Source organism: Anopheles funestus, chromosome 3RL (assembly GCF_943734845.2).
Source record: "Anopheles funestus chromosome 3RL, idAnoFuneDA-416_04, whole genome shotgun sequence".
In the NCBI taxonomy this organism is placed as follows: Eukaryota; Metazoa; Arthropoda; class Insecta; order Diptera; family Culicidae; genus Anopheles; species Anopheles funestus.
The window spans coordinates 36,354,885-36,380,863 of record NC_064599.1 but is presented as its reverse complement, the minus strand read 5'-3'; the positions used below and the strand labels follow the sequence as shown (position 1 = coordinate 36,380,863).

General features: G+C 42.2%; 1 protein-coding gene across 3 annotated transcripts in view; it reads left to right on the top strand.

The window, feature by feature from the left end:
* The window catches only part of LOC125767595 (uncharacterized), a 50,770-nt gene that overhangs the window by 13,366 nt on the left and 11,425 nt on the right, over positions 1 to 25,979 (top strand). For all 3 annotated transcript variants that reach the window (XM_049434339.1, XM_049434341.1, XM_049434342.1), the window contains 3 exons: positions 23,115 to 23,273; positions 23,383 to 25,429; positions 25,516 to 25,968. In XM_049434339.1, the coding sequence (XP_049290296.1) occupies positions 23,167 to 23,273; positions 23,383 to 25,429; positions 25,516 to 25,968 (2,607 nt within the window). In that variant the 5' untranslated portion in view covers positions 23,115 to 23,166. The remainder of the gene's footprint in view (positions 1 to 23,114; positions 23,274 to 23,382; positions 25,430 to 25,515; positions 25,969 to 25,979) is intronic.

Here is a 25,979-nt window from a genome sequence, read left to right as displayed (position 1 = left end):
TTTTTCATGTACCGAAAGTACTCTAAATATATGCAATTTCTTGTTGAAGTATGGTACTTGTTGCGCATTTTGTACATATACGGTTCGCAAACATACGGTTCGGCTATAGAAAAATATAATTGTATGCAAAACCATCAACGTATAATGCACCAGGCGCCTCCATCGAAGAAGAGCAATATAACAAAAAGCTTTATTGACATTCTTAGTGGATCATAACACATCGAATCAATCAATTAAATGCACCATCGAACAACTGGTACTTCAAAGAGCATTTATTAATTGATTTGTGCTTATTAATTTAACCACAAAAGGCTTTTAGTTATTAGTTTTCGCATAATGGATCGCTCATTAAACAATGTTGGAATTAAACAATTTGTTTATTTTACACACTCATGCTCACCGATTGGTTAATTATTTTTCAAATTAACCCTATGTGACCTGCAAAAGGTTGAATAATCATATCGAAAGTTGAGCAGCTTTATTGCATCCTTTAAAGCAGTGGTCCCCAACCTATGGTCCGCGGACCACTTGTGGTCCGTGGCTTAAGTAGAAGTGGTCCGCGGAAGAAATTTTCGGTCGTTGGACCGATCATTTTAATACGTATTGTTTACCATTTCAAGCGTTTTTACGTGACGAAATCGTTCTACATCTCTCGATGTGTCAGATTGCGGACAATTACATTTTTTGCTAATGTTTTATTTAAAAAAATCCGTTCTTAGATGTCTCATGTGGGTCGCGATATACTTATGTCGAACAAAAAGTGGTCCGCGGTACTAAAAAGGTTGGGGAGCACTGCTTTAAAGCAATCAATTATCATCAGTTTATTTACCTTTTTTTGTTATAGTAAATCCAATGAACGTTGTTTCCAATTTTAAATTTCACAGACACATATGTATGTATATGATACACTCTAACATTGAACCTATCGTTGATCTAGGATCCTGGCTACAAAAAAAAACCCTGGACCGAGTCCTTTTGTTCAGGTAATTCTATTCGTTGGTCAATATTAATGTAGCCTAAAGGGGCACTTTAATTGATATACGATGAAAAGTGATACGAGCGTTTCGATTACAATCGAATGCAGGAGTGAATTGAATTCGTCCAGCCCATGTAAGCGTATGTCCTAATGGCGATCGATAATCAGTGACCAGTACGACTTGTTGCCTCTTTTAGTAAGCCAACAGATTCAGGCTAATTTAATAGTCGATTCTTTTTGACATCATAGTTTACTTCTTGCTGCATCAACCTACAGCAGCTCGTATTGATTGAACATATCCACCACCAAAACTGATTTTCATGCAGTACCGAAAATGTTGTTACCGCGACTGTCATTCTATACTCTAGCAAATAAAAAAAACCTAGCCGCATCTCCATTTTACTTGTCTTTTTTTCAGGGGTTGAGCAAGCAGAACGGTAAACGATTTCAATTCAGACGAATAACTTTCATTTGCAAGCACGAAAACGCTTGCTTTCTGCCGTTATTCAAACAATTTACTCACGCTCAGCTACTTTTATTTTGGCTCATATTTACTCGCCTCCTTGGTGCTACTGGATGGTGGATTTTAATTGGATTTTAATCATTTTATCGTCAACGTAAGCAAATCGGAGCAAAAGTTCTTCATTTAAAGAGTAAGTTTTGTTAAACCACAAATTACTCTTCAGTGTGTGAAAAAATGGAGAGGAAAAAAATCATGTAATTAAGTTGAAACGATGCAGCGAACTTTACCAAATTCGTATGAAAAGATTCACGGTCCGTACGGTTTATGACTACAAGCCCGGTTCACGGTACCAAACGAGCCTTTCCTGTAAATGCAAATTCAAAAACAAAGGATAGCTTAAATGGCACATTTCATTAAATTATACACCATTTTTCCTCGTATATTTAGACACATTCGGACGAATCGTGTGGACGGCATTCATTATTTACCATTACCGATTCAGGAAAGGCGATGCAGTACGAATTAAATATTCGACAAATTTTGCCCACACACTGCTATTATAGAAATACACAGACACACACAGGAATGATACAACTTACTGTGTTGTGGGTTTTCGAAAATTATCGCCCGATTTTCTTGTGAACCCTATACAAATTAAGGCGTCATTTTGTACACTTTTCGCGACCGGAAAATACGGAAAGTATGTGGGCGCTTAATGGGATAGTGAGCTGGAAAAAAATAACACCAAAACAAAATATTGACACTCCATCTAACAGGCAAGAACCCGTTACCATTTCCACGATCCGTGGTTCTAATTGAATTGGATTAATACGCAGTACATACGGGCACCATGCACTCCGGCACGATGTGCCAAGTTTGTGTCTCGCTTTTACACCCCTTCCGTTTCTTTCACACCGAGTTTTGCATAAATTCGAAACGGACCACCCACACATCGGCGTGCACACACCGACGCAAAATGTGCGCCATATTCCATCGAACCCTCAGAGCAACTGTTTGCTGCCATTTCGCATTTCGGCAGGCCCGGGCGGGGGCATAACAATGAAATGATTATGATTTACTTTTCTCGGGTTTCCACGGGTAGCTTGGCCGGGTTTTTGCTACATCGGCATCTGCCCACAATGGTCGATCAGTGTTTGGCGGCGAATGGCGTCATTTAATTGCGGCTGGTTGTTGTGCGTCTCACGCGTACGGCTGGTATGGCGACCATTAAATCACGGCACATCGTGTTGTGCCAGTGTGATCAACTACCGAACGGTTAGACGCAACAATTGCTGATTGCTGTGAGTGCACTGGAAGAGATTTATTACAACACGTTCGGAAGGCAGGACACGTCTAAGCGCACCGAACTTGTTTGTTAGAGCACCAGCAGACATTGGAGTGTTTTAGCTTATGTTTCATTTACTCGAATGCCACAGATACTTGGGGATATAAAGGTACGAAATGTTTGTCCATTAACCCATTATAGACGAATGATTTTCGTACGAGATGTGGAAAATGATTCTAAATTTTTAATAGTTTCCCACGTGTTCTATATGGGGCTATAAAACTGGGTTCAAACCGATTTTTTTATTTTCTTTTTTGTCCTTGTGTGTCATATTCAAGTAGGTAGATGGAATGTTTTTAAGTTTATGCAAAAATCCTGTCAAACGGCAATTTTCCGGGTAGCATTTAACCGAATGTCGGATTATCCATGCAGTTAGGAAAATGATAATTTCAAAGACGATTTGTCATGTTAACTACAGAACCGATTTTGGTAAATAATTATGGCTTTAATTGAGAATAATATAATATGTGCAAGTACTAACAAAACTTACAAATTTCTATAGCAACGTGCAACCTCTAAAGGAGCTTTTAAATGGTAGCAACTTTCCGTCATCGAAAACTTTCATGAGCTGTAAAAAAGGTTCACAGAGGAACATATCCTAATGATACATTTCCTAATACAAAATACAAAAAATTATTAACTAGCCTAACAAAATTCGACGAATTTATGTGGAAATAACATAAAATAAATAAAAAACAAAATAAAATATCAATGCTAAAATATGAATCCTCTGACCCTAAGATTTTGTGGTTGTTCCCGAACTTCGTATGAAAGTACCCGTATCAAATCCAATATCAACCACTCCTCCGTACTTAAGAACAATTAATCACCTGTGGTTAAATAAATATATAATAATGCGCTTAAATTTGGTATGATATTGATTAGTGCATAATCAATAAGTGCATAAATACATCTTACCGAACATCCAACGGATTTATTAGCAAGACCATGTTTGAGAATGACACCGGACAACACAGCCCGATGCGAGGTCCGAATTGAGACGCATTTATAATTTTGTTCCATCCATAAAAACAATACCTAAAATCATTGGCTGGCACTAGACTCTACTTGACTGTAAACACTTGAGAAAACTGCTTCATTAGACAGTGTCCTATGTTTAGATCCGCGAAATCTCTCGCTAATGAAGATCACTTTCGAAAAATATGCTAATTTTAACCGAGCCAATCAGTGTACAAACATTTCTACCTGTTGAGTACCTGTTGGATACGGTATAAATCATAACCTTATGTGGTGTTTAATGTTGTCTAACTCTTAAAACCACCCTTCCCTAGATACACCGACCCTGCTCCCGAAGACTGGTGCAACATTATTGCGCTGTACCACTGTTGCTTCCACAGCAAACAAACCGAAGCAACAAACAAACAAACTTATTAACACAATTATTTTCTCCACTCTTTGCAAAAGTCTAATTGCAAGGGCTTCGTTGCTTCTACGTTACGCTTTGCCCATTGACCTCCAACCCCGGTGTATTTCGCTTCGTGTACGTGTCCTTTGCTGGTGTACATACTTCGCAAATACACAGGCGCAAATCTTCTTCATTTCAGTTCTCACCAAGCGAATAACTTTTCAATTATCGCCTCTCGGTACGATTCCGACTTTCGTTCACCTGTATCGTTTGTTGTTTTTTTTTTTATTTCATCAGCCATCCTTCGAACTTTTTCCCACTTTCTTAAACATCTTCCTGGCACACACAAACACCGGCATACATCTACATTTTAGAATGGTTCTGATGGAAAATATGGCAAGCACCTGTAGGAAGGTAGGCCATTTATTTGCCTTTTGTTATGAACAACAGTTTTTTATACTTGTTTTCTTTCTTTCTTCTTGGCTTTAACGATCTTACAGGTCACGCCGGCCACGGTCCGGATGGGATTTGAACCCCGGTCCTACCTTATGGACCGGCGCCGTTTATCACAGGCACCACCGGGCCACCATTTTTATACTATTAATGTTTATTGTTCAGCGTTTTCCAAAAAACAAACACATTTGGTAAAGATTTTTGTTCCGATTTAGTTAACACAAATGGAAATCATTGTTCAATTGTATCTCTTTTCAGTCAGCTTATTTCATTCCGGTATTTATCACTATGACTAATATATTCTATTAGATCGAAGATCAATTTTGCATCAAAGTTGTTTTAACATATAACAAAAAAGTTTTTTTTGTAATGTTTTTTGTTATTTTTTAAAAGATTGTTTTCTTTAAAAAAAATCAAAAAACATCACCATCATTTTATCTTAACATTTTCACTTAAACGTAACAAAATAAAAGTGCCAAACACAACAAAATAAAACTGGCAACCTGAATCCGCTCGCATTCTAATCCAATCCAATTAAAACGACCCAACCAGGAACGAAAAATGCGCCGGGCTCGACGGGCTGAATCAGAAGGGTCATTGACATCGGTTCACCGGTCGAAACTAATACCCTTGCCGAAGGGAATCCATGCTCGTTTGATTGATAGTACGTGACGTGATGCCCAACGAGGAGATGATGCGAAACCGGACCAGACACATATGCCATCGCTTCACTGTGCGAATATTCGTTCGATTGGATGTATTGAAGATAGGTTTGGGGCACATGATAGATTGGGTTCTATCATTCGTCCCTTTGGTAGAATGTTTGGCACTGTAAAAGTCTTCCATTTTGACATTCGAGCGAGATAAAAAAAATCCCCTCACTACACTGCATCACAAATTGCGTCGTACTAAATTTCGCGCAACTGCTAGCAAGATTGTGTGGCATAATAATGATCCTTCTTACCAACAATCAGACATGGCCCGATGAGAACGTTCATGTTAGCTAATGTTGCTCTAACTCCCAACTAATCTTACAGTACGAAGGAAAAGCTCACTCTCGTGTCCTTGAATTTTTGGAAAGCTGCTAAGACTGCTGCTGGCTACAACATACGCAAGTGCATGGGATGGGATGTCTCGCTGAGGAATCGGGCAGAATGAATCCCAAATCCCAATCCCGGAACGAGACTAGAATGCAAATGTCGAGCTTTATCTACCGTCCGCCAGCAGCCAAAAAAAGGGGTTAGCAGCAGTTTTGCTACTTGCTCAACTCAAGCCGCTCATCCTTCTTGTTGGCCGCTTGTTGAATACTGAAAGGATCAGTAAAGGTTGGGATGGGGATAAAAAATAAACCGAAATGAGCCACGGAGTATAATTGAAAAAGGTCCCGGTAATAGTGCCGACGTTTGTGCTCAGTTTATGCACGGTCACTGTTCCAGGGGGATGATTGCGTGTATGTGTGTGTATGTGTGTGCGTACTGCGATTCGAAAGGTTTAAATCCTATGGGAAGGTTGTCGGGCAACATCACAAGAAATCAGCAACGACTTGGGTAAGCGTTGAGTAGAAAAGTGTGTGTTCCACGAGCGCCCTTTCAAACAGCACCATTGAAAAGCACTGTGATGCATGGCTAACGATTGATCAATCTTAAAAGCCCCCTTGTTACAATGGCTGCACAGTTCATGGTAAAAGCATACACCGTTAGCGTCCTATTCTCTTATTGCTCGGATCCGCAGCATGTCGCTCACTCAAAAAGAAATCCACATTTTTCGGAATCCTCTACAAACGTGTCCCATCTCATCGCCTTATATAACCACTCAGTCGAAGAGGTAGAAGAGCCTATCAAAATTAAACCTTTCTACCTTTACCCGGAAAAGAATAACGCTAACCGAAACTGAGCAACCATACACAGTCGGTGCCAAAATAATGAGACGAACCTATTGATATTGATTTTTCGTTTATGATCATCCTACAAAAAAAACTAAGCTAAAACAAAGATAAACCTGAAATCATTTCTTTTCTAGTTTTTCCATCTTACAGATTGCATACTTTCAGGCGTTTTTCTCCAAATATGTAATTAATCTAATGTATGCAATGCGCATGACAAACAAGCTCATTTGCTGGTTATTATTGTTTACAAAAAAGGTCATTTTGTTTATGTACTCCTTTTCATATATTTTCCACCTTATTCTGTTCGTGTTGATACTTCAAATTACGAATTACTACTACTAGCTGTTGTTGCGCGTTATTTAGAAACGACTGTAGCTTGCGGTACCTAACCGTGGTGGAAAAAGAAATCATTTCACCTTAAAAAATCCTAACCAGTCTCCATGTTTCGGTTGACGAAGGCTATATAAATAACACACAAAACCGGGCAAGATTTCCCTCTGATGCGGGCACCTTAACAGGTCAGAAAAGCTTCAACCATGCTTACCCGTACTCCAACACACATACATACACCTTATCTAATCTGTTTTTTCTGCTTTTCCGGTTTTTTTAACTCTCCCTAACATCCCCATTCGGTCCGTTACTGAGAAAAAACAAACTCGAATGCCGCCGGAAAATCAATGCTGAATAATGTACTTTCCGGACAAGCAGCAAACCCATTTGACGGTCAGGGCCAATGTTGGGCCGCACACCATGTTTGCCATGGTGATGAATAGGTGACACTTTTCCACCATTACCAGCGTCCCCCCTGAAGGGATACAGCAAACGTGGGTGGTTTTCCCATTTTTTTTTTTTGGTATGAAAAGAGCTGCTCCGTAAAAATTCCACGAAACCGTTGACTTATTTTTGGGCATCAGTTGTCGGTTTAATCTTATCCACTTGCCTTTATGGATCGTGATGGCTACGGAAAAAGAAACACAACGAAGATGATGATCATCATTTTTAAAACGAACACCTGCCCAGCCACAGTCGCAAAGGTGGACTCAGTTTATCCAGCTGCCCAGCGGGATCGCATCGTCAGTCTTGCGTGCGTGATGGCGCAAAAATTAGCTACTGATTTTTCTCCCTCTCTATGTATCTTATCTTATCCATTCGATCGGCACGCACACTAAAGGATGAACCACTCGCAATGACAAAAAAATGGTACACGACAAAGAAAATCTTTCAATGTGAGATCGCCTAAACAGATCGAACGCACAACACAAAAAGGATGAAACTGCACGATGACACGTACTCATCACGTTGAGACAGAGAAAGTTTTGCTAAACTGTAACAATTATCGACCGAATAATGTGCGCTGGAACCAGTCACAACTCACACACTGGATGCTACTCAATTGTTCATCACAACGACGTCGATGACCGGGCTTTCCATTCGTCTAACGGACAGGCGAACAAATGAACCTCGACAAATGGTACCATTTCATCGTACCACGGACAACAGAGTGCGAGGAAACATTCGCTACCAATCATGATGAAACTTCACCAATTTAACGTCATGTCGCTATTCGCTTGCGAAAAGATCTGACATTCCGACTTCCGGTTCCCTGGATCTTTATTGTTTGTGGTGATTGACGGAAAGGGAGCGAGGTATATGGATTTGACCGCACAATGGAATGGTCATGATGGTGTATCGATCAGCTGTACTTAGCAACGAGCTCATTTTTGGGAAATTAATTTTCTCTCCCTTTTGAACATTTGTTGTACTGGACAAGCTTTCATGTATCAGAACCATTCGACAAATTGATGAAAATTGATCCACCGTTGGGAAATTTCACAAGTAGCGATGAATATTTGGCTAGCCTGTGGCTACCATTTATTAGCTAAAGCCGTTAAAGAACATGCCGGAAAAGTACGAAATCGGTACAGAACGTAATAGCGAAATATGACTCAAAGTTTCCACTTTTCCGGCACTCTGATGGGGGAGGTTAAGCGAATCACTGACACACCATTGACCGTTCGTTTTATAGCTGCAAGTTCCACCAGGACCGCACATACTGTAAGCTCGCAACTTTACACCCAACACATACATCCCGTTGCCTGAGTACACCACCCTGGAACTAACTTTTTTCATTTAACTCGGATTATGAAGCATTTTAAATGAATCCACCGTCCTTTGTGAGGAGGGGAAGGAGGAAGGGAGAGAACAAGGATGAGCATGAGGAAGCTTTGCGTGAGATGATACTATCTCTCTTTATCTTCTTTTCTTTCCCTCTCTTTTACACCCACAAACACACACATATCGAGAGGAACTTCATCTCGACCACTGTGTGATTGTTTCAAGTGCGCGCGTGAGTGATTTGTGGACAAGCGCACACACTGGCTGGCTGGCTGTCAACGAGAATCAATGCCGACATTTTACGACGTAATTCAATCAAACTGCTTCTCCCTGCAGCAGTACCGATGGCATGTGTAAAAGAAGTTCAAAGTAAACGCGTACGCGGATCCGCAACAACAACACCGAAAGTACATAAACAATTTTACTTTACTGCTGCTTCCTCGGTATTTGCTCACGGACCCGGTCGTACAGGTCATTCGGTGTGCTTTTGATGCGGAAGGCCATTTGATGGATGGATGGAGTAATTCGGATGGTGGCAGCAAAACATCAGCACACTGTGTGCAATGTGTTGTACAGAGCAGGGCAAACATCGGACATTGAAGTGCCAGGAAAAGCCTGCGGTGACTTTTCCCACTCGTGAGTGTCGTTTGATTATGCATTTGTACATTGCAACACCTCGTGACAAGTTTACCTACCCGTTGAAAGTTTTGATAGACTTAATTTACATCCTTCTATTATCGTAAGCTTAAATCACAAGTCCCATTTACGGTTTACGACGACTCCCACAGACAACGACCAGTCTAACCGATGTTGGAAATTTTGCTAGCAAATTTACTTCACTCAATTACAAAGCCCATCATCGTGCGTTAGCACGTTACTTTCAAAGATAGTAAAAGAGACAGTGGATTGGAAGGGACTGGAAAAGAACTCTGGTGGTACGTACGTCCAAAACTCGTTCGGATGTGATACCATAAGCTGCCTTAGTGGAATAGCCGCAATGCAATCGAACGGGAGGGAACAGTTCGGGACATAAGCTCTCATTCCCTTTAAAGCGTTGGGGTGAATTTAGTTTGCGATATTCAGTAATCCACATTGTAGGCATTTTCATAGTGGATATGAATTTTGTATGAATACGTATGCTTCAGGACATAGTAAGGGTGCACGGAGACATGAGTCTCTAACATCAGAATAACACTCATATCTCATCAACACGCTCGCCGACATGAAGTTGTCGCTCGTTGTCTTTGTTCAGTGGGTGAACAATCAGCAAGCTGCAGGTAACCATCATATAGAATCATCGTTAACCATACGTTCTTTGTTGTTCAGAGGAATTGGATCGTTACCCTCGTATCAATATGAAACACTGTGGTTGCATTTACTTCTACCCACATAACAACTAGGGATTGCTAGTTAGGAACTCTCAAGTAAGTACACAGCAATTTCCTGATGTACCAGAAACGCTAGTGAAGAAAAGCTTTATTGGTGCATGTACGGCCAGATGGTAGATCGATGTTACCTGCATCCGTCACACATTTCCTCACCAACAAATGTAAGACTTCCCTTACCTCACAGTGGATATCCATGATTAAAACCCTACACCCAGCATAAAGTAATTACATCTTAACCTCTCCGACAGTACTCTTCTACCCACGTTTTTATGCTTGACTGCGATAATTGGTCACGGCAAGACGACAATTACTAGTGCTTCTCTAAGCTCCGAACTAATCACAAATTCTCAGTAATTTTGCTTCTGGACAAACATACACCCGATGTGGTGCTGGTATTAACGGTATGCAACGACCGTAATCGTTGTGCAATAAATATTTTATAAAACCCCAAAATTGTCCAGTAAACGATAAAAAGCACATTATACCGAGTTTCACAGAACTGATGCTTTGCGCAAAATTTGGATAACGCACTAAAGATTTATTTGATGTGCTCCATTTTTTTGTTTGTTAGTTGCCCTTATTTTTCATTTGTTATCCTGTGTTAGTGAGCATATTTTTCCCGCTAAAACCCCCTTTGTTACAAAAGAAAAGAATAACGTGGAAAGTGCCCACCGGAAGAATGCATGTACCATCTTTCCAACGAGCTTTTTGGCATTTGCTTTACCTTCGGCTCTTGGAAGACACATGGAAGACATGGAAGACAAGTCCATCCCTTGGACTCTTCCCAGTCTTGAAGCGAACAAGTGAAATTCTTTCATCTAGAAGCGTTAAAATGGCTGAAGAAGAATTTCAAACAATTTCACTCCTAACCAGCATGGTTAGCAGGTGTAACTGAATATTCTCTTCAAATTTATTTACTTTCGCCTAATTATACCAATTTAACAACAAGAACAAGAACTACGTTACAACTTTTGAATGGAGTGCAATTTAAGACTATATTTAAACAAAAACTGATTAAAGGATATATTCTACAAAATATATTTCCATAAGCATACGTTCCTTTCTCATACTACGACATGAAAAGTCCGGAAACATGACATGTGGATAAGTTCGTGATCCCACAAAAATTGAATATCATCCGACCGGGACGATGACGCTATTGAGTTTTCATTTATTCCTAGGATGTTATCCACCCGAGTAAAGACACACGCTCGCAGGTACACGGATTCCAAACTCACTGTCCAGTTACACATACAACACACCAATTCGATCCCAAAATCCCGTCCCGACTAGGGCATCGTCCTTACTAAAAGCAAACGTGACGTAATGAAGCGAAGAAAACGTACCCATCTGCTTTATTCCCGTTCTCCCCACTCCCAAAAAAAAGGGTTTTTGGGAGTCGAGATGACACACCAGACCACTTGTCTGTGTTGGGAGATATATTTTTTTCCATTTGGAAAATTGCTCAAAGATAGATGACCCGATCTTTTCCGCTTCAATTCACTAAGCTATGATACACAATTGAACCTCTTTTTACTAGCATTTTTTTTTATTTTTCGTCACGTTTGCTTAAGGTTTCTTTTTTTGTTGTAATGTGAACATTGCAAAGTATTTATTATTTTTCCTTGAATGTTCAACAACTCGTTTGTTACTCGTCAAAACTTAACCTAAGCGCGATAACATGAGTACGCTGTTCAAAAACAGAAAAGCGTGTTGGCGCCCGTTGGCCACCGAAACAGGAAAGAAAATGTTTATCCTTCCTTTGAACGCTGGTGGCATACGACGGAAAACATCGATTCTGTTGACAGCGACAAATAAAAGCGAACGTGCAACCATTCCCGATGTCAAACATCGTTTGATTAGTCCTTGTGTACAGGTGGAAAATGTACATCCACAGCGACGCAACCTGGCCATAAGGTTGCCAAGCTTACCTGTACCGGTAAGGATGTTACTCGATATATTACCACCAGTAGTATCTGCCACGTTCTTAGCCGCTGAGAACGGTTCCTGTCCTTGCGTCACTTGCGCCACCACCGCACGTACAGAGATACACTGGATACCGGCACGTGTCGGCATAGCCACAACGGAATAAGCTTCTCCAATTTCCACTGTCCCTGCTACAGAAAGCTACTCCTCCACACCCTACCGTATCTCGCGGGAATCGACCCGCATCTGGGGCATGTTGGGGCACGCTTTGCCTTCAAAAAACCACAACACAAGGATCCAAACGAGCGTAAGGCGTACGACAACATGAGGCACAATTTCACAGCTTGGTGAGCTTTTTTTTTGTTGTTTTCTTGCTTCGCCCACCCAAGCTTCTATAGTACGTATTTTATCGCCCTCTTACGCTACTACTGCCCATTTTCCACTCAACTGCACTCGAGAAGCCATTTTTCATTTCCTTCTCGTGCACGGCGGGACGTTTTTATTCTCACCACCGCATTTTGTTGTTCCTACTATCGCTACTTGCGCCCACTTGCGTGATATTCCACGTGTCTGTCCTGTGTACGCTATTGTGAACTTGGTACGAGAGGCGTAATTGAAGGTCACGCTCAAAACCATACATGCAGACAGTGGAAATGCGACGGGAATAAGAAAAAAAAGAGAGAGAGAGATAAATAGTCGTAAAGTTTAGTCCAACTACCGAATGCCTGGTGTTGTTTGGCTGGACTTCCCACACAACTAATGGTGGCGCTGTTGTGATGACTTCCCAAGGACTAGCGCGAGTCTAACTACGCAGTCATCCACAGTTAGCTATCCCAACCATCATCGTGTTGCGTCTCGGATTTACGTTCACAGCGGGTGGTTTTTGGGGGGCACGGATGTGGGTTTGTACGCCCGACATGCCTGCTTCAAATGTGAAGTGTGTGAAGAAAGCACACTCGAGCTGCCACTCGAGCACCATCAACAACGTCATAGCACAGCAAATCGAACATGATGAGCAAATGATGATTGTGATTGTGAGGTGTTTATACGATACCGAGCACACTTTAAAAGCTCCCTAACTCATTACGACACCCGACCTCGTGTCTCGCTCAATACGAACGAAAACAAAACGTTACAGCTATAAATCTTTAAGCTCAATTCCACTGGTTATGAAAGGCTTATTTGATAGGTGCCTCTGGTAATAATAAAAAAATACATCGTTTTAACGCGAAAAAGAGTAAACGATACGATGGAGATACTGAACGAACACTAAGCTTCTATGATTGCACACCAGAAACGGCGCAATGCGTACATTTTGTACGAGATGCACGTACTAAGTGCATCAACGTGAGCAGCGTGTATGTCCTTTCGACGTGATAATGGGTTTCAATTGTTTCGTTTTTATTCACTTTTTTGTGTTTCTATTTTTTTGTTCTATGAAAAGATCCATAAAAAGCCTATTCGATTACATGCGACGCATTCAGTTCTGTGTGAAAATACGTCTATTACAGTTTGATATTGATCATACGGATATTTGTCATACGGAACGGAATGAAGTTGAATTATTGCTTCGTTCAAAGCTTGCGTTAAACAATTCACGGCCAAAGTTGAGTGTTGCAAAAATCCAGGCAAATGTTTTCAGATCTTGTAATATTTTATTTATTTAGAATTAATTTCCAATAATTGAAAAACGCAAGCAGCCGTGTTGCTCATGGTAAGGCAATCTTTGAACATTCTCATCGGACGTAAAAGCTTTCGTCGGTTCGAAATCTTTCATGTGCGTCGAAACGGAAAGCCATAAACTGATCAAACTAACGAACTATGTACTTGCAAAAGTTTGAGTTCCAATAATCAGATGTTTTATAAATAAAACTCATCAGCTTTTTCAATTTTTTTTATCGGAATACCAAGTATTTTTTCTGGGAAAAAAATTGAAGTTATTAAATTGAACTTGGCAGGAATTTGCCTAGTACTTTTGCTATGCTTTTGGTTTAACATTTTATTTTTCTTGGTTTTTTAAGGCGATTTCATACAAAATTTTAACACAAAACCACTATTTGAACTTTAAACGTTTTCTTCCTCCTCTACTTCTGAATGTGTATTTTTTAAATAAAAATACTGACAAATAAAAAAGAAAGAAATAGTGCTGCTCTGAATCATGTAAAAGCTAATGTAATGGTAGCACAATGCCATTGAGAATGATTGCCCACCGTTCACTTTAACACTGTGACTGGAATGTCTTCAATATTTCTGTCCTACCCGATACGAGTCAACTAGCAACACCATTCAAAATGATTGCTGCTATAAGCACCTCTCCAACCATTGATAAGAAATATTCCTCCCCCGAGGCAGCGGACAAATCGAATGAACAGCTCAATGAAATTAAAACACCTTCACAACGAACGATGAGCGCATTCTTGCTTACGCTTCAATGGAACACGTGTATGCAAAAGTGCAAAACATACAAAAAAAAAACAATAGGAACAAACGGGGAACAGCGACTAACGAGTTCGCTTCTGTTCACGCTTCTTTACTGTCACCAGCCACCGCGATGTGGGGCTTGATGTGGGAAGATGGGTAAAGGGGAGTAGAGAAATATATGGTGAAACAGCTCGTCCTGGCGCTCACATGAAGTGAAGAGTTATTTAAAGATTTCCTTCATGTTTTACTCCTTGCGTTGATGTTGATCCCACTCCAGCAACCACCTCAAAACCACATTTTCCTGTCAACGTCAAATCAAAACGTCACTCAACCGTCACACACACGCGCCTCGTACGACAAGCACATGGTACATGTTTCTTACCCGCCGGAGGAAACACAACCAGCAGCAGCACCCAGAAATAATCTACCAAATTCATTGTTTTTGCGTTCGCCCGCCGGGTAAAACGGTGGCCTCTATAAAGCACAGGCTCGGCTCTGTCAGGGTTTTCTTTAGCAACCACTTTCATCGTACCGGTATGAATGCTGTCGCATTCAAATCTTGAAAGGCATTGTTGTGCTCTACTATTGGGTTTAAATTCTTCCACCTATCCTGGGTGGAATGACGGTACCCGGCGCACCATCAACTTTCGAAAAGATCTTCATCAATTGCTACCAAAACTTCCTTCCTTCGGAGACAGTTCGCTACACGCACCCAAGGACCGAACGTTTGAATCGGCGAATGTCGGCGTGTCGCTCTAAATCGCCAACTCCTTAACCTTGCAAGATTAAGCTCACCACTTAACTTTCGAAAACGAAATTATCCTAATTAAAACGACACTTCAGACCACACTCCCGGGCGTACGTCCTTCCTTTCCGGGTATCCTTTCTCTCTGTTTTCGCCTTTCGCCTTCTCATTTCAACGTTTTATTTTTTTCTGTAAAGTTGTTTCCACCACTCGAGAAAGTTTCTTTCACTCAACCACCCAACCACCCGAAAGCGTCTTCCCTTCTTGCCTTTAACCAATCAACCGTTGATGAGCGTTGGCTCGTTATGGATCGCCCGGCAAACGTTGGGCTCGCGAAATCAGCCCCGGCAGCCGCAGGGAAATGGGTGGGAAAATTTAAACTTTAACAGACTTGTGCCACGTCCGGCAGCGATGTGGGAAGGTTTGGTTGGCAGATGAATTGATACAGTGTCCGTGTCACTTACGATGTTTAAGCTCTTCTCATTTAATCGATGAGAGGGTAAATAGTGGCCCGAACCCTTTTTAGCACCATTGCCATTTTTGAGGTCGAAGATAATTAAAGAAATTGTAGCTATTCATATTGCTGCTGAAACGTGTAAAGCAACCCTTATTTATATGTTGAAAATAAATTCCATGTATTATATTAAAAATCTCTTACCAACACACTTGATACAACTATTAAAGTTTGTTTAAGTTTCACTAAAATTTAAATCGTACATTTAGGAAAAGTCTCTTAAAGAAGGGTAGTCCAATACATTCTTATTAAAAATTATTATTAATTATTTCTCCACCACAAAACTAACCCAAAAACCGTCCACGCAATGACTAGACCGGTCCGGTCGATAGTGAGTCTACAAAGCACAGGGATGCGGTTTACAAGCGCCCGAAGCATTGCCAGACATTCAACCCATCTTTTAGTGCCACACGTACCTTTCCTTCCACGCTTTATCGTTCCCACTTCCGCTATCTATCCATGTCTAAAGAAGCTCGGTGAAATGTGAAATAATTTCAAATATTAACAAGGCTTCCGGACTGGAAGCAGGAGTGTGGAAGAAATGAAAATTATGATGACAGCGCAATTTGCGCACTTGTCAAGCTTTGTAAGCGATTGACATGAACGGCGACGGCCGCCTGTCCCATGCTACGAGTTTCTCCTGTTCCATGTGACCATCACGTCCAACACGTTCGTTGGCGCCCCCCAATGGACGCAGCGAGTTATGTTTCCTTAGCACAAAGTTTAAGCTCAAGCTGGCAAATTTCTGGCTACGTTTGCCAAACGCAGCAAGTTTCCGAGCAGCCAAGTGGACAAGTGAAAAGAATTTTAGCCAACTTACTCTACGAGCCATAAAAAACACTCCGTACCACACTGGTTCGTGACTAAAGTTTTATCTTGAAAGGAGAAAAAAAATCTACTCAATATAGTCTGACCGTCTTTAACAAACAAACAACAAAAAAAGTACTGCCCAGAAAATGGAACAGATAACTTCACCTGCATGTCAGGGTGCGATCGGGATGATAACACATTCCTCTTTGTCAAGCATCCATGACACTCATCCTTAACGCGATGGTTTAGCGTTATATGCGAGATGGTTTATCATTGTACCAGTTGTGGTGGTTCCACATTCCCAGTCATCTGTCACTCCGATTGGTTATGATCTAGAGTAAATTGGATTGTTTGCTAAATTGTGTAAACTACGTTTTTCCCCCTTTATACAGCCATTCCAAATTGAAGTGAAAAAAATTAGAACTATTTAGTGGATCGTTTAGTGGATTTAGTAGACAAGGATGGCCTGGTGGTGTATGTGATAAACGACGCAGGTTCCAAATGACAGGACCGGGGATCAAATCCCATCTGGACCGTACCCTGGTAGCAAGAACTCTCTATCCGGCTACGTCGTAAAATTAAGGTCTAGTAAGCCAGAAATGGCCGGCATCACCTGCATGGTCGTTAAGCCAGCAAGAGAGAGATAGAGATAGAGAGAGGATCCTTTAATATTTTGGAGTTTGCTTTGCGCTTTGATGGCTCTCGATCTTGAGCAGTTTCGAGAACTCCTGCAGCAGACCAAAACTGCGAAACGGTTGTAGCGACTGTTAAGTAAAAGATAGTTTTGGAATTTTTCACCTTTTTCCGAGCATTTATGAGCTGAGTTTGATTCTGTAAGAAGCTTTCAGCGCTCAACCTCTTGATTAAAAACCTTGGAACTAATCTTCTGGAAATGGATTGGTAACCATGTCAGCAAGAAGATTCGCACCTTTGCAAAACAGTGTGACATGAAAGAAGTATTGAAATATAAATTTAACTAAACTAATTATCAATCTCAGTTTGTAAAGAATACAGCAAGAAAGAAAGATGCCACAACTATTTCTGCAAGTTTCACCTCAACTTGAATACAGAAATGATCGTAACGAAAATCATCTTTGTTTAGGGAACAATTTCCACTAGTGTTGTGTTTAATGAATCATTTCAAAAAAGTCATTCATATGAATCTTCAGTGTGGATTCATTCAAATCTCGAATCGATTCTCAAAACATTAATAAGCTCTCAAGGATTCATGAATCCTCAAGGATTACGCATTTATTGTTTTTAGGCTTTTAAACAGATGAAACCAAACCTCATTGAGGGGCCTTTTGTGTAGATGGCAGGTCATTAAGAGTTATGTTATCAAGAAACTATAAACTAGAATATTCATTAGATCTACGCGAAATAATGCTCTCCGTATTGAACCATTTCATAAATGTAAACATGCATATTTCAAAGGCTAATAGTATTAACAAACAAAGATTCCTTAGAAATTCATTAATCTACGAAGATTATTTTAACTCTGAGGATTCAGGATAGGAATTCAGAGTAATCCATTCAATTCAAAGAATTCATGAATCTAATTCTAATTCACTCAACAGTAATTGCAAATCCTTGCATTATTTCAGACCATTGGAAACCATTTTACTGTTTCTTACAGCGTACACATGTATTTTTACTTATCACTTGTTCAGTTTTTTTTAAATATACAAAGTTAAACATAAAACAAACAAACATTTAACATGACATATTATAATCAAATAACTTACATGAATGTGAATAACTTACATAAATTAGATAAAGCAAAACTTTATGTATTGCCGAAAAAGCACTGTTATTCTTAAATTTATAATCCTTAAAAATAATTCTTCAAACACAATTACACATGGTAAACAAAAATGTGATTAGTAATGTAATATGAACAATTCTCATCCTTCATTAATTGAAACCGTAACGATATCGGTTTTATCTTTGCTCATTCTGCTTCAAATGGTAACAAATAACTCTCGAAACATAACACTCGCACACAATTACATACAGTTTTGCATTACCATTTCGTCCCTCGATGCTCGATTGATTCGCTTATCCCACTGGCCCATCAACTGGCCGCCGAAGAAGAAGAAAAAAACAACCCCGTTCCGTTCCGATTTGGCAATTGAAATCCTTCCTTACTCCCAAGATGACAGTTATTGGAAAAAGGGGTTTCAAGCATACGATTCAAGATATTCCAAGTGTTTTCTCGTTTCGTTCGCGCTCTCAAGACACTCAAGGCGGGAACAGACAGTTTCGGTCCATATCCCCTACCGCCGCGGACCAGCAACGGGAGTGTCTTCGTATGCCAATTTCAAACCGATACCAAGTGGAAACGGGTCCTCCACCAACTCTCATCTCTCGCGTCTTATACAGTGCCCCGCGTAACGCAATTCAGGATTAAACCGTAACGCGATATGCTAAAATCATCTGCCTTCCTTACATCGCCATCTGCTCTACATCCCCCCCCCCCCCCCACACAGTGCCACAGAGCCATGGAATGTGAAGCCGGGCACAATTCTCGAACTTTATCGCACTCGATGGGATGATGATGACAGCGCGTTATGTTACGACGGGAGCGTTTGGTTTGAGGGCTTGTCCCCCGGGAAGTGGAAGCCACAGCAAAACAGCATCCCGGATGCTCCAATGATGATAATGGTGCATTTGGGGAAGACACCGGGAAGATGGTTTTATTTTCCGCGGGAAGTTGCTGAATGGTGGAAAAGAATTCGCTCTTCATTTTCGCACACACACACACACAAGGGTCACAAAATGGTGGCAAGAAAGAAGTAGAAGAAGAAGCGAAAAAACACGCGATCCACTCAAAGATAATCGATTTTCCTTCTTCTAGGGAGCAAATGGATGGGGAAGGTAAAAAATCAGATACGATTCCCTGATTCCCTCAACGCCATTCCACAACCTTTCGTGGTTTTTTGCCTAAACGGCAGAAACGGAAAAATCAACCAAAAACCGCTCGCTATCGCTATCCGATCATTTATTCGTCCGTGCCGCACCATTTGTCGCGATTCCCTTGGGACCGCTACCGAGACCGCTAAATACCAAACCAACAAACCAACAGAGCTGGACAAACAAAGGCACAGGGAACGAAAAACCAACAGCACGCGACTTCCTCTTCACCAACCAATGATGTGCTAAAGGACGAAAATGAAGTAAACGAAACAAAACGAGAAAAAAAACACAAGCAAACACATAAAGAAGGCCCGAGCACCCAAAACATTCTTATTTCCAATCAGCGGAATGAGACCTAGGACAACGGGCATCAAATTAATATTTCCTTTCCACCGTACAATGCAAACGTAAATAGGCAAAAAATCAAGACCACACCAGGGCAGGAAAAAAATATCGAAAGGTGGAATGCAAAACCACCACCCCCCAACACCAGCGATCGATTAGGAGCAAAAAGAGAAAAAAAAGACGACGACGGCAGGACAAACTTCCCTGTTGAAAAATGCCTTCCCTCTGGATGCGGCTCCATTTCCCCGTGCGCCGTTCTTCGGACGACGACGTTGATAATTTCCCCATTTTTCTGCTTCTGCGAGTTTTCGATTCCGATACGCCGAAACTCAATGGACCGTGTACCGTCGTTGGTTGCGCGCCTCATGAGGGTTCTCATTTTTGCGCTGATTTATTACTAGACGAGGGCAAGCACGCTGGGTTTGGCGTATCACAGTGGTTGATGAAACGTGTTGCACATCGCCGACAAAAGCGAACAAATTTCGCAAAGAAAATTATCTTACACTCGTGAAAGTGAGATTGATCATTGAGTAAGAAAAGTAACTACTCGTCTGCCTCGGTACAGATATGCCACAGGAAAGCGGGACTATCAATTCCAGCAGCCGAACTGTAAACGATGTACCGATTTGCATACCGCAAACAGATACACCCATGTGGTTCATTAACATCTTCCAAATCGGGTATCACACCACCACACGACCGCGAACAATTTCAATTTAAAACAAATTTCCCAACAACATTCCAAGGAAGTTGTGCCGTTCTAGTGTAAACATTATCTATCAGATTCTTGGAATACATCCTGGGCATGGTTTCGAACCAAACGTAACGTCCTTTCCAGCTTTCACGCATGTTCTATGTCAATGGAACGAGTCCATCACTCCGTCTTGGACGAAAGCTCCGAGTGTGTTCCGAGAATGTATCATGCATGAAATGTGATAATCTGATAAAGAGTTCCTACTAAATGAACGTGCGCCACGTGGTAGTCCATTCTGCAGTGATATGTGATTGAAGAACTAGGAAGACGATGATTATATTGGTAGAAGATTAACAATAATCGACTAATTCACTACATTTTCGCTGTCCGTTTTTGTCTTCTGTTTGATACCTGATAGAATATACCATGCATTCGGTGGTCAACCGAAAAACCTAAGTCTTTAACAGATTGTTGTCAAAAGTTAGTCAAAAACTTCGGTAGAATAGTTTGCCGAAGACAGTCGCCTCCCGTTTTTGGGGGATGAATTAACTTGGCAACATATTCCAGTCTCTCAAAACTAAGCTCTTAGCTTGTACCATGTTTCTCCCATGTGTGTTTATGTGTGAGAGATGAGTATCTCTCCAATGAAAAAATGGTAAAGGAATAAGTTGTAACAAACATTAAATAAAAACCTCACGATTAAGTATATATTTGAGCAAGTTATTTGCTACAAAGTGCGTAGAAAAGCAGATGATTAAAACCCTACTAGCTTTCACATGGTCTTCTTTTCTGAGCTATCTTTATTTTAGTCAGTTATTACAGTAAAGTAAAAAGCTCAGCATGTCAGATATCGACGATGAATCACACAAACCCACTCCTAATTGTCTTCTATCATCCTTGGAGGATTTAAAATGTATCTCAGCCAGTACCGTCTGTTTCTTGCACCTGAAAACGGCAGAAAAATAGATCAGAATTATATTTATTGATCATTATCGTTAGGAGTGATTTGAAAAAATGCTGAATATATTGTGACAGTAATATAAAAATAGATAATTAATGTAACCTTCTTGGATTACACCCTGATGTAAACCATGAATATTTAGATTTAACTACTATTCATCATTTTCCTATACCAAGAAATAGTTGTTGAACATGTCTGATAAGCTTCATCAACCATTAACAAGCTGATAGCTGATAGGTAAGCTTTATTCCACGTTTATTCTACTTCTGTTCATTTAGTAAAAAGATCGATAACATCATATGGCTCTCACACCAAAAGAAAAATTCTCACGGCATAAAAGATTATCCAAGAAAGAAAAACTTCCAACAAAATAGATGTACCAAAACGGCTTCAAAAAAATGAATCACAGCTTGAAACTTCTTTTCATGTTGTTGAGGAAGCAAACTAATCATAAAAACTACAGCTCTCCATCACTCCAACTCCTACCATACCGTGGAGTTGGTGAGGTATAGAAAATGAACCATAGCAGCGTAAGACAAACCCAGCATAGTTCACACCATGTTTAAGTGTTACAGTACCTACTTATAAAGCATCCATCCATCCGCTCCGACGAATGAAGCGTCTCAATATGTTTCCTTTTATTTTTGTATCTCCTTCCATTTCGCTACATCGGTCGGTCTTTGAAAGATGCTTGTCAGCACTACGCTGCATGTGATAACTTTCTTTCACTGTACAATGTCAGCCTTTAAGCGACAGATTTCTCACTCAACGACAATAGCTGGTGCAGTACAGCAATCGTGCGCTAGAGCAAAAAACACACATGAAAGAGAATTCCGGCAATGGCGAAAGGGAAACAACGGTTGTACCCCGCTCGGCCTCTCTTGCGTCTGTGTAAAAGAAATTCACCCTCTATTTGGTTGCCAGATGTGATCTCGCTACTGATGGTTCATACAAGGAATGAGGTTTGTGTGCCTGTGTTACTGCCGGGCCTATTACACAATCGGTTTCCATTGTTAAACATCATTGTCAAGGCTGTGCAAGATGCTTTTGCTCGGATGATAAAATTGTCCAACACGAAGGTAAATGAACGTGGTTCCTACGTGTCTGTGTGTTCCGTGTAAAAGAGGATACATAATCTGCTTATATTACGAAGTGTTACGAAACGGACCAAAAGGCGCATGTGATACATCACTCAGCACTAGTGTGAATTTTACACACTAGTGATCGTTTTTTTTACTTCAACACACTTCAATCACACCCTTCGGAACAAGAAATTATGGCAATGGCATCAATCGTAGAACCGGTCCAACCATACTGCCAATGGTTCATAACTCACTCACAGCATACGACGACAACTACTGGACACTAGGCTTGATGGAAGTACAATGCGCAATTGATTTACTGGCCAAATCCAGCGAGACGAAGTGTCTGCCTGGCCAACAACAAGTTAATGTGGAGTTCTTTGAGTCAGAACCACCACTGCCTTGCACACTACTTTCACGCCGCCACTTATTCTGGCATAACGCAACTCTCACTGGTTTGCTTGATTTCTCTTTCTGGCATTTATTCAACTGCCCCCATAGTTACGTCCTGAACACGCTAACCATCAAAGACGCCAGTCAGTCATTTACGCTTAATACGCTTGGCCACTAAGATTGTGCATACAGCCACACACTCCCTAAGCAGCAAAACATTAAACGCTCCTTTACTCATTGGGTTATTTCGTCTTTTCTCTTTCTCGTATCGTCACCGGATTTCCCCCACCCGCAAAACTGGCATGATCTTCATTAGCCAGAATCTGTGATTCCCATTATCAACAGTAACAAACGACGACGGCGCAGCGATGGCGTCGTCGTTCGCTAATTGCTCCTACGCGCCCGATCCGAGTGCTGGCGATGCGAATCCATTCAACTACGGCGAGCGCAGTCTGCTGGACGATCGGGACAAGCGGTACGTAAAATAGTGTGAAACTGCGTTTCTGGTAGTGAGATGGAACGATTCTTCTTCATATAAATCATTAACACGCATTACTTGGTTTTTCCTATCCATTTCAACACAGCGGAGTGACGCGTGCATCTAGCCTAGCCCTACCGAACCACACGCTGCTAGATCTGTTGGAGCAGAAGCAAAAACTCTACGACACAATCCACCTAACGCCACCGCCGAAGGGCAATGGTACCCGTCGCCATTCGTCCGATTCGTTCCCGATGATCGAGAATGAAAGCTTTCAAATACCGCAGCGACAGAGTAAAAAATCGGCCCAAGCTTTAACACCCGGCCCGCTAGTTCCACCGCCCGTTCCGAAGCGAACCTTTCAGGGTAATTTCCCGCGCAAACCGCCCGACTCGTTCGAAGTGCAGAAGCGAGCCTCACTGCTCGCCCTGGACAGCTATCAGCAACAGCAGCAACAACAGCAGCAACTGCAAGCACAGCAGCAACAGGTGCAACAGTTACAGCAGCAACTGGCACAGCAGCTTCAACAGCAACAGCAAGCTCAGCAACAGCAGCAACAAGCCTACGCTCAGTTTGCCCGCGCAGAACGTATCTGCAAGTCCGCCTTTGAGGATCAATCGTTCAGCTACTATCCGGCACCGAAAAGTGCGAAAAGCAGTGGTTCGGGTGTCAGTGGGGTTGGTGGTGGTAGTGGCGCCTGCCACAGTGTCAGTGCGACCAGCTTTGACGATCTGGTCGAACCGGATGACTTTGTGCTGTTCAGCAAGAAAATGGCCTCGATCGAATCGAACCGTTCGTCGAGCGATTCGAACAAATCGCAAACCACCATCGATACCGGTTACGTGTCGGCCAACGAAACTGACCGCTCCATACTGACCGGTGGCAGTTGCTCCTCGGCAAAAGGCGGTGCCTCCTCCTTTCGCAGCCGGTTCTCCTCCGAGGATACCCAATCCTCGCTGGATAGTTTTCTCTCGTCCGAGCTACACCGTACCGATACGATCGATTCACTACCGCTGAACGATTCACCCTTTAGCCTGAAGAAGAATGTGTTCAATTTCGATTTGAAAACTTCGCCACTCATTCGCGGCAGCAGTACCGTTTCGCCGAACTCGATCGACGAAAAGCTGGACAACTGTTCGCCGAGAAGCATCGAAAGCAAGGGCTCCCGGAAGCTACCGACCGTGCCCACGCGCAAAGGTCCCGCCAGTGGAATCGTGATGCAGCCGAAACTTCCGCCACCGGGCGGTGCTAATGGTGGTAGCAGTCGGATGACACCTCCACTTCCACCGTCACGATCCCAGCAAGCGTTCGAGACACGGAAGCTACAGAAACTACAGCAAGCTCAGCAACAGCAGCAGCAAACGCAGCTCAACAATGTCGTTTCGGTGCACAAAACGGCGCTGGAAAGTTTGCAGGAGCTGTACAGCAGACCGCTTGGTATACGGCGCAACATACACCGGCCACCACCGCTCAGCCAGCAGCAGCAGATGATCGGTGGAACGAAAGGTTCGATGATTGGGCAACGCCAAGACTCGTCCATCTCGAGTGACAGCTTCTCCATTACCTCAAGTCCGGGCTTTCAGAACAAAGCGATGGAGAGTTCGTTGCTGCAGCAACATTCCACCTCCAAGTTTAACCGGTCGACAATTCGCGGAAAGGTCACGATGGACACGCCGACTAGCAATATTGCCGGCACGAACACCACACCCAACAATCTGACCGCAATTCTGAACTCTGCAGGATCGACACCGGGAGGATCTAACGTTACCCCTACGTCCATCGCCCCGGGCACGGTTGGTTCGGCCAACACTACCAGCGATACTATGGGAGGAATCGGTGTGACCACCAGTACGATACGATCCGTTCCGCCACGTGTAAGCATGCGGCAAGACTCCAGCATATCCAGTGACAGCTTTAGCCAAACGTCTAGCCCTAGCTACAACTCAAAAATTATGGAAGCTCCTCTACTATCGCACGCTGCCAAGATGCCGAAGGTGTCGAAACCGATCGCGAAAAATTTGGATGAAATTACAAAGGAATCACCTGCGGACGTGAACGGAACGGCCGCGATCATCAAGAGTGCATCCACCCCGGCCAGCCTGCAAACGATCGTACGACTTTCCAACGGTTCGAACGTTAGTCTACAGCACAAGGTAGGTAGTAGTTGGCGAAAGGGCGTAACAAATCAGTGATCCCGATAGCAAACTAACCACTAGGAATTTTCTACCCCTATTTGCAGAAATTTCAAATTTTAAAAGCACGCAAAAATTCTAACCCCTACGTCACTAGTGGGCGGTTAAAGTTTCGCCTTTGCCAGATACTGCTGAATGCCGTCGGTCTACTTGCGATTGCCGGTGGACTAGCGGCTTACTTCAACGCCTACCCGACGATCAAGTTCGTCAACCAAACCATCACCCGAACGGCCATTCCATCGTCATCGGCAGGAGGCACTACATCGATCGGTTCGGGTGTTATATCGTCGGTACCGTCCTCGGGTTCGGGATCCCAAGGTGCTGGATCACCAGGGCGAACCGCCTTGGATATGGGTGGTGGTTATCGTGGTGATCGTAATCCAGCGCCCGGTGTATGTCTACCGGTGATCGTGCGGTTCTGCCAGCAGCATCGGGTACCCTACAACTATACCGTCTTTCCGAATTACATTGGACATTTCGCCCAGCCGGAGGCACAGAACGTAAGTAGCAT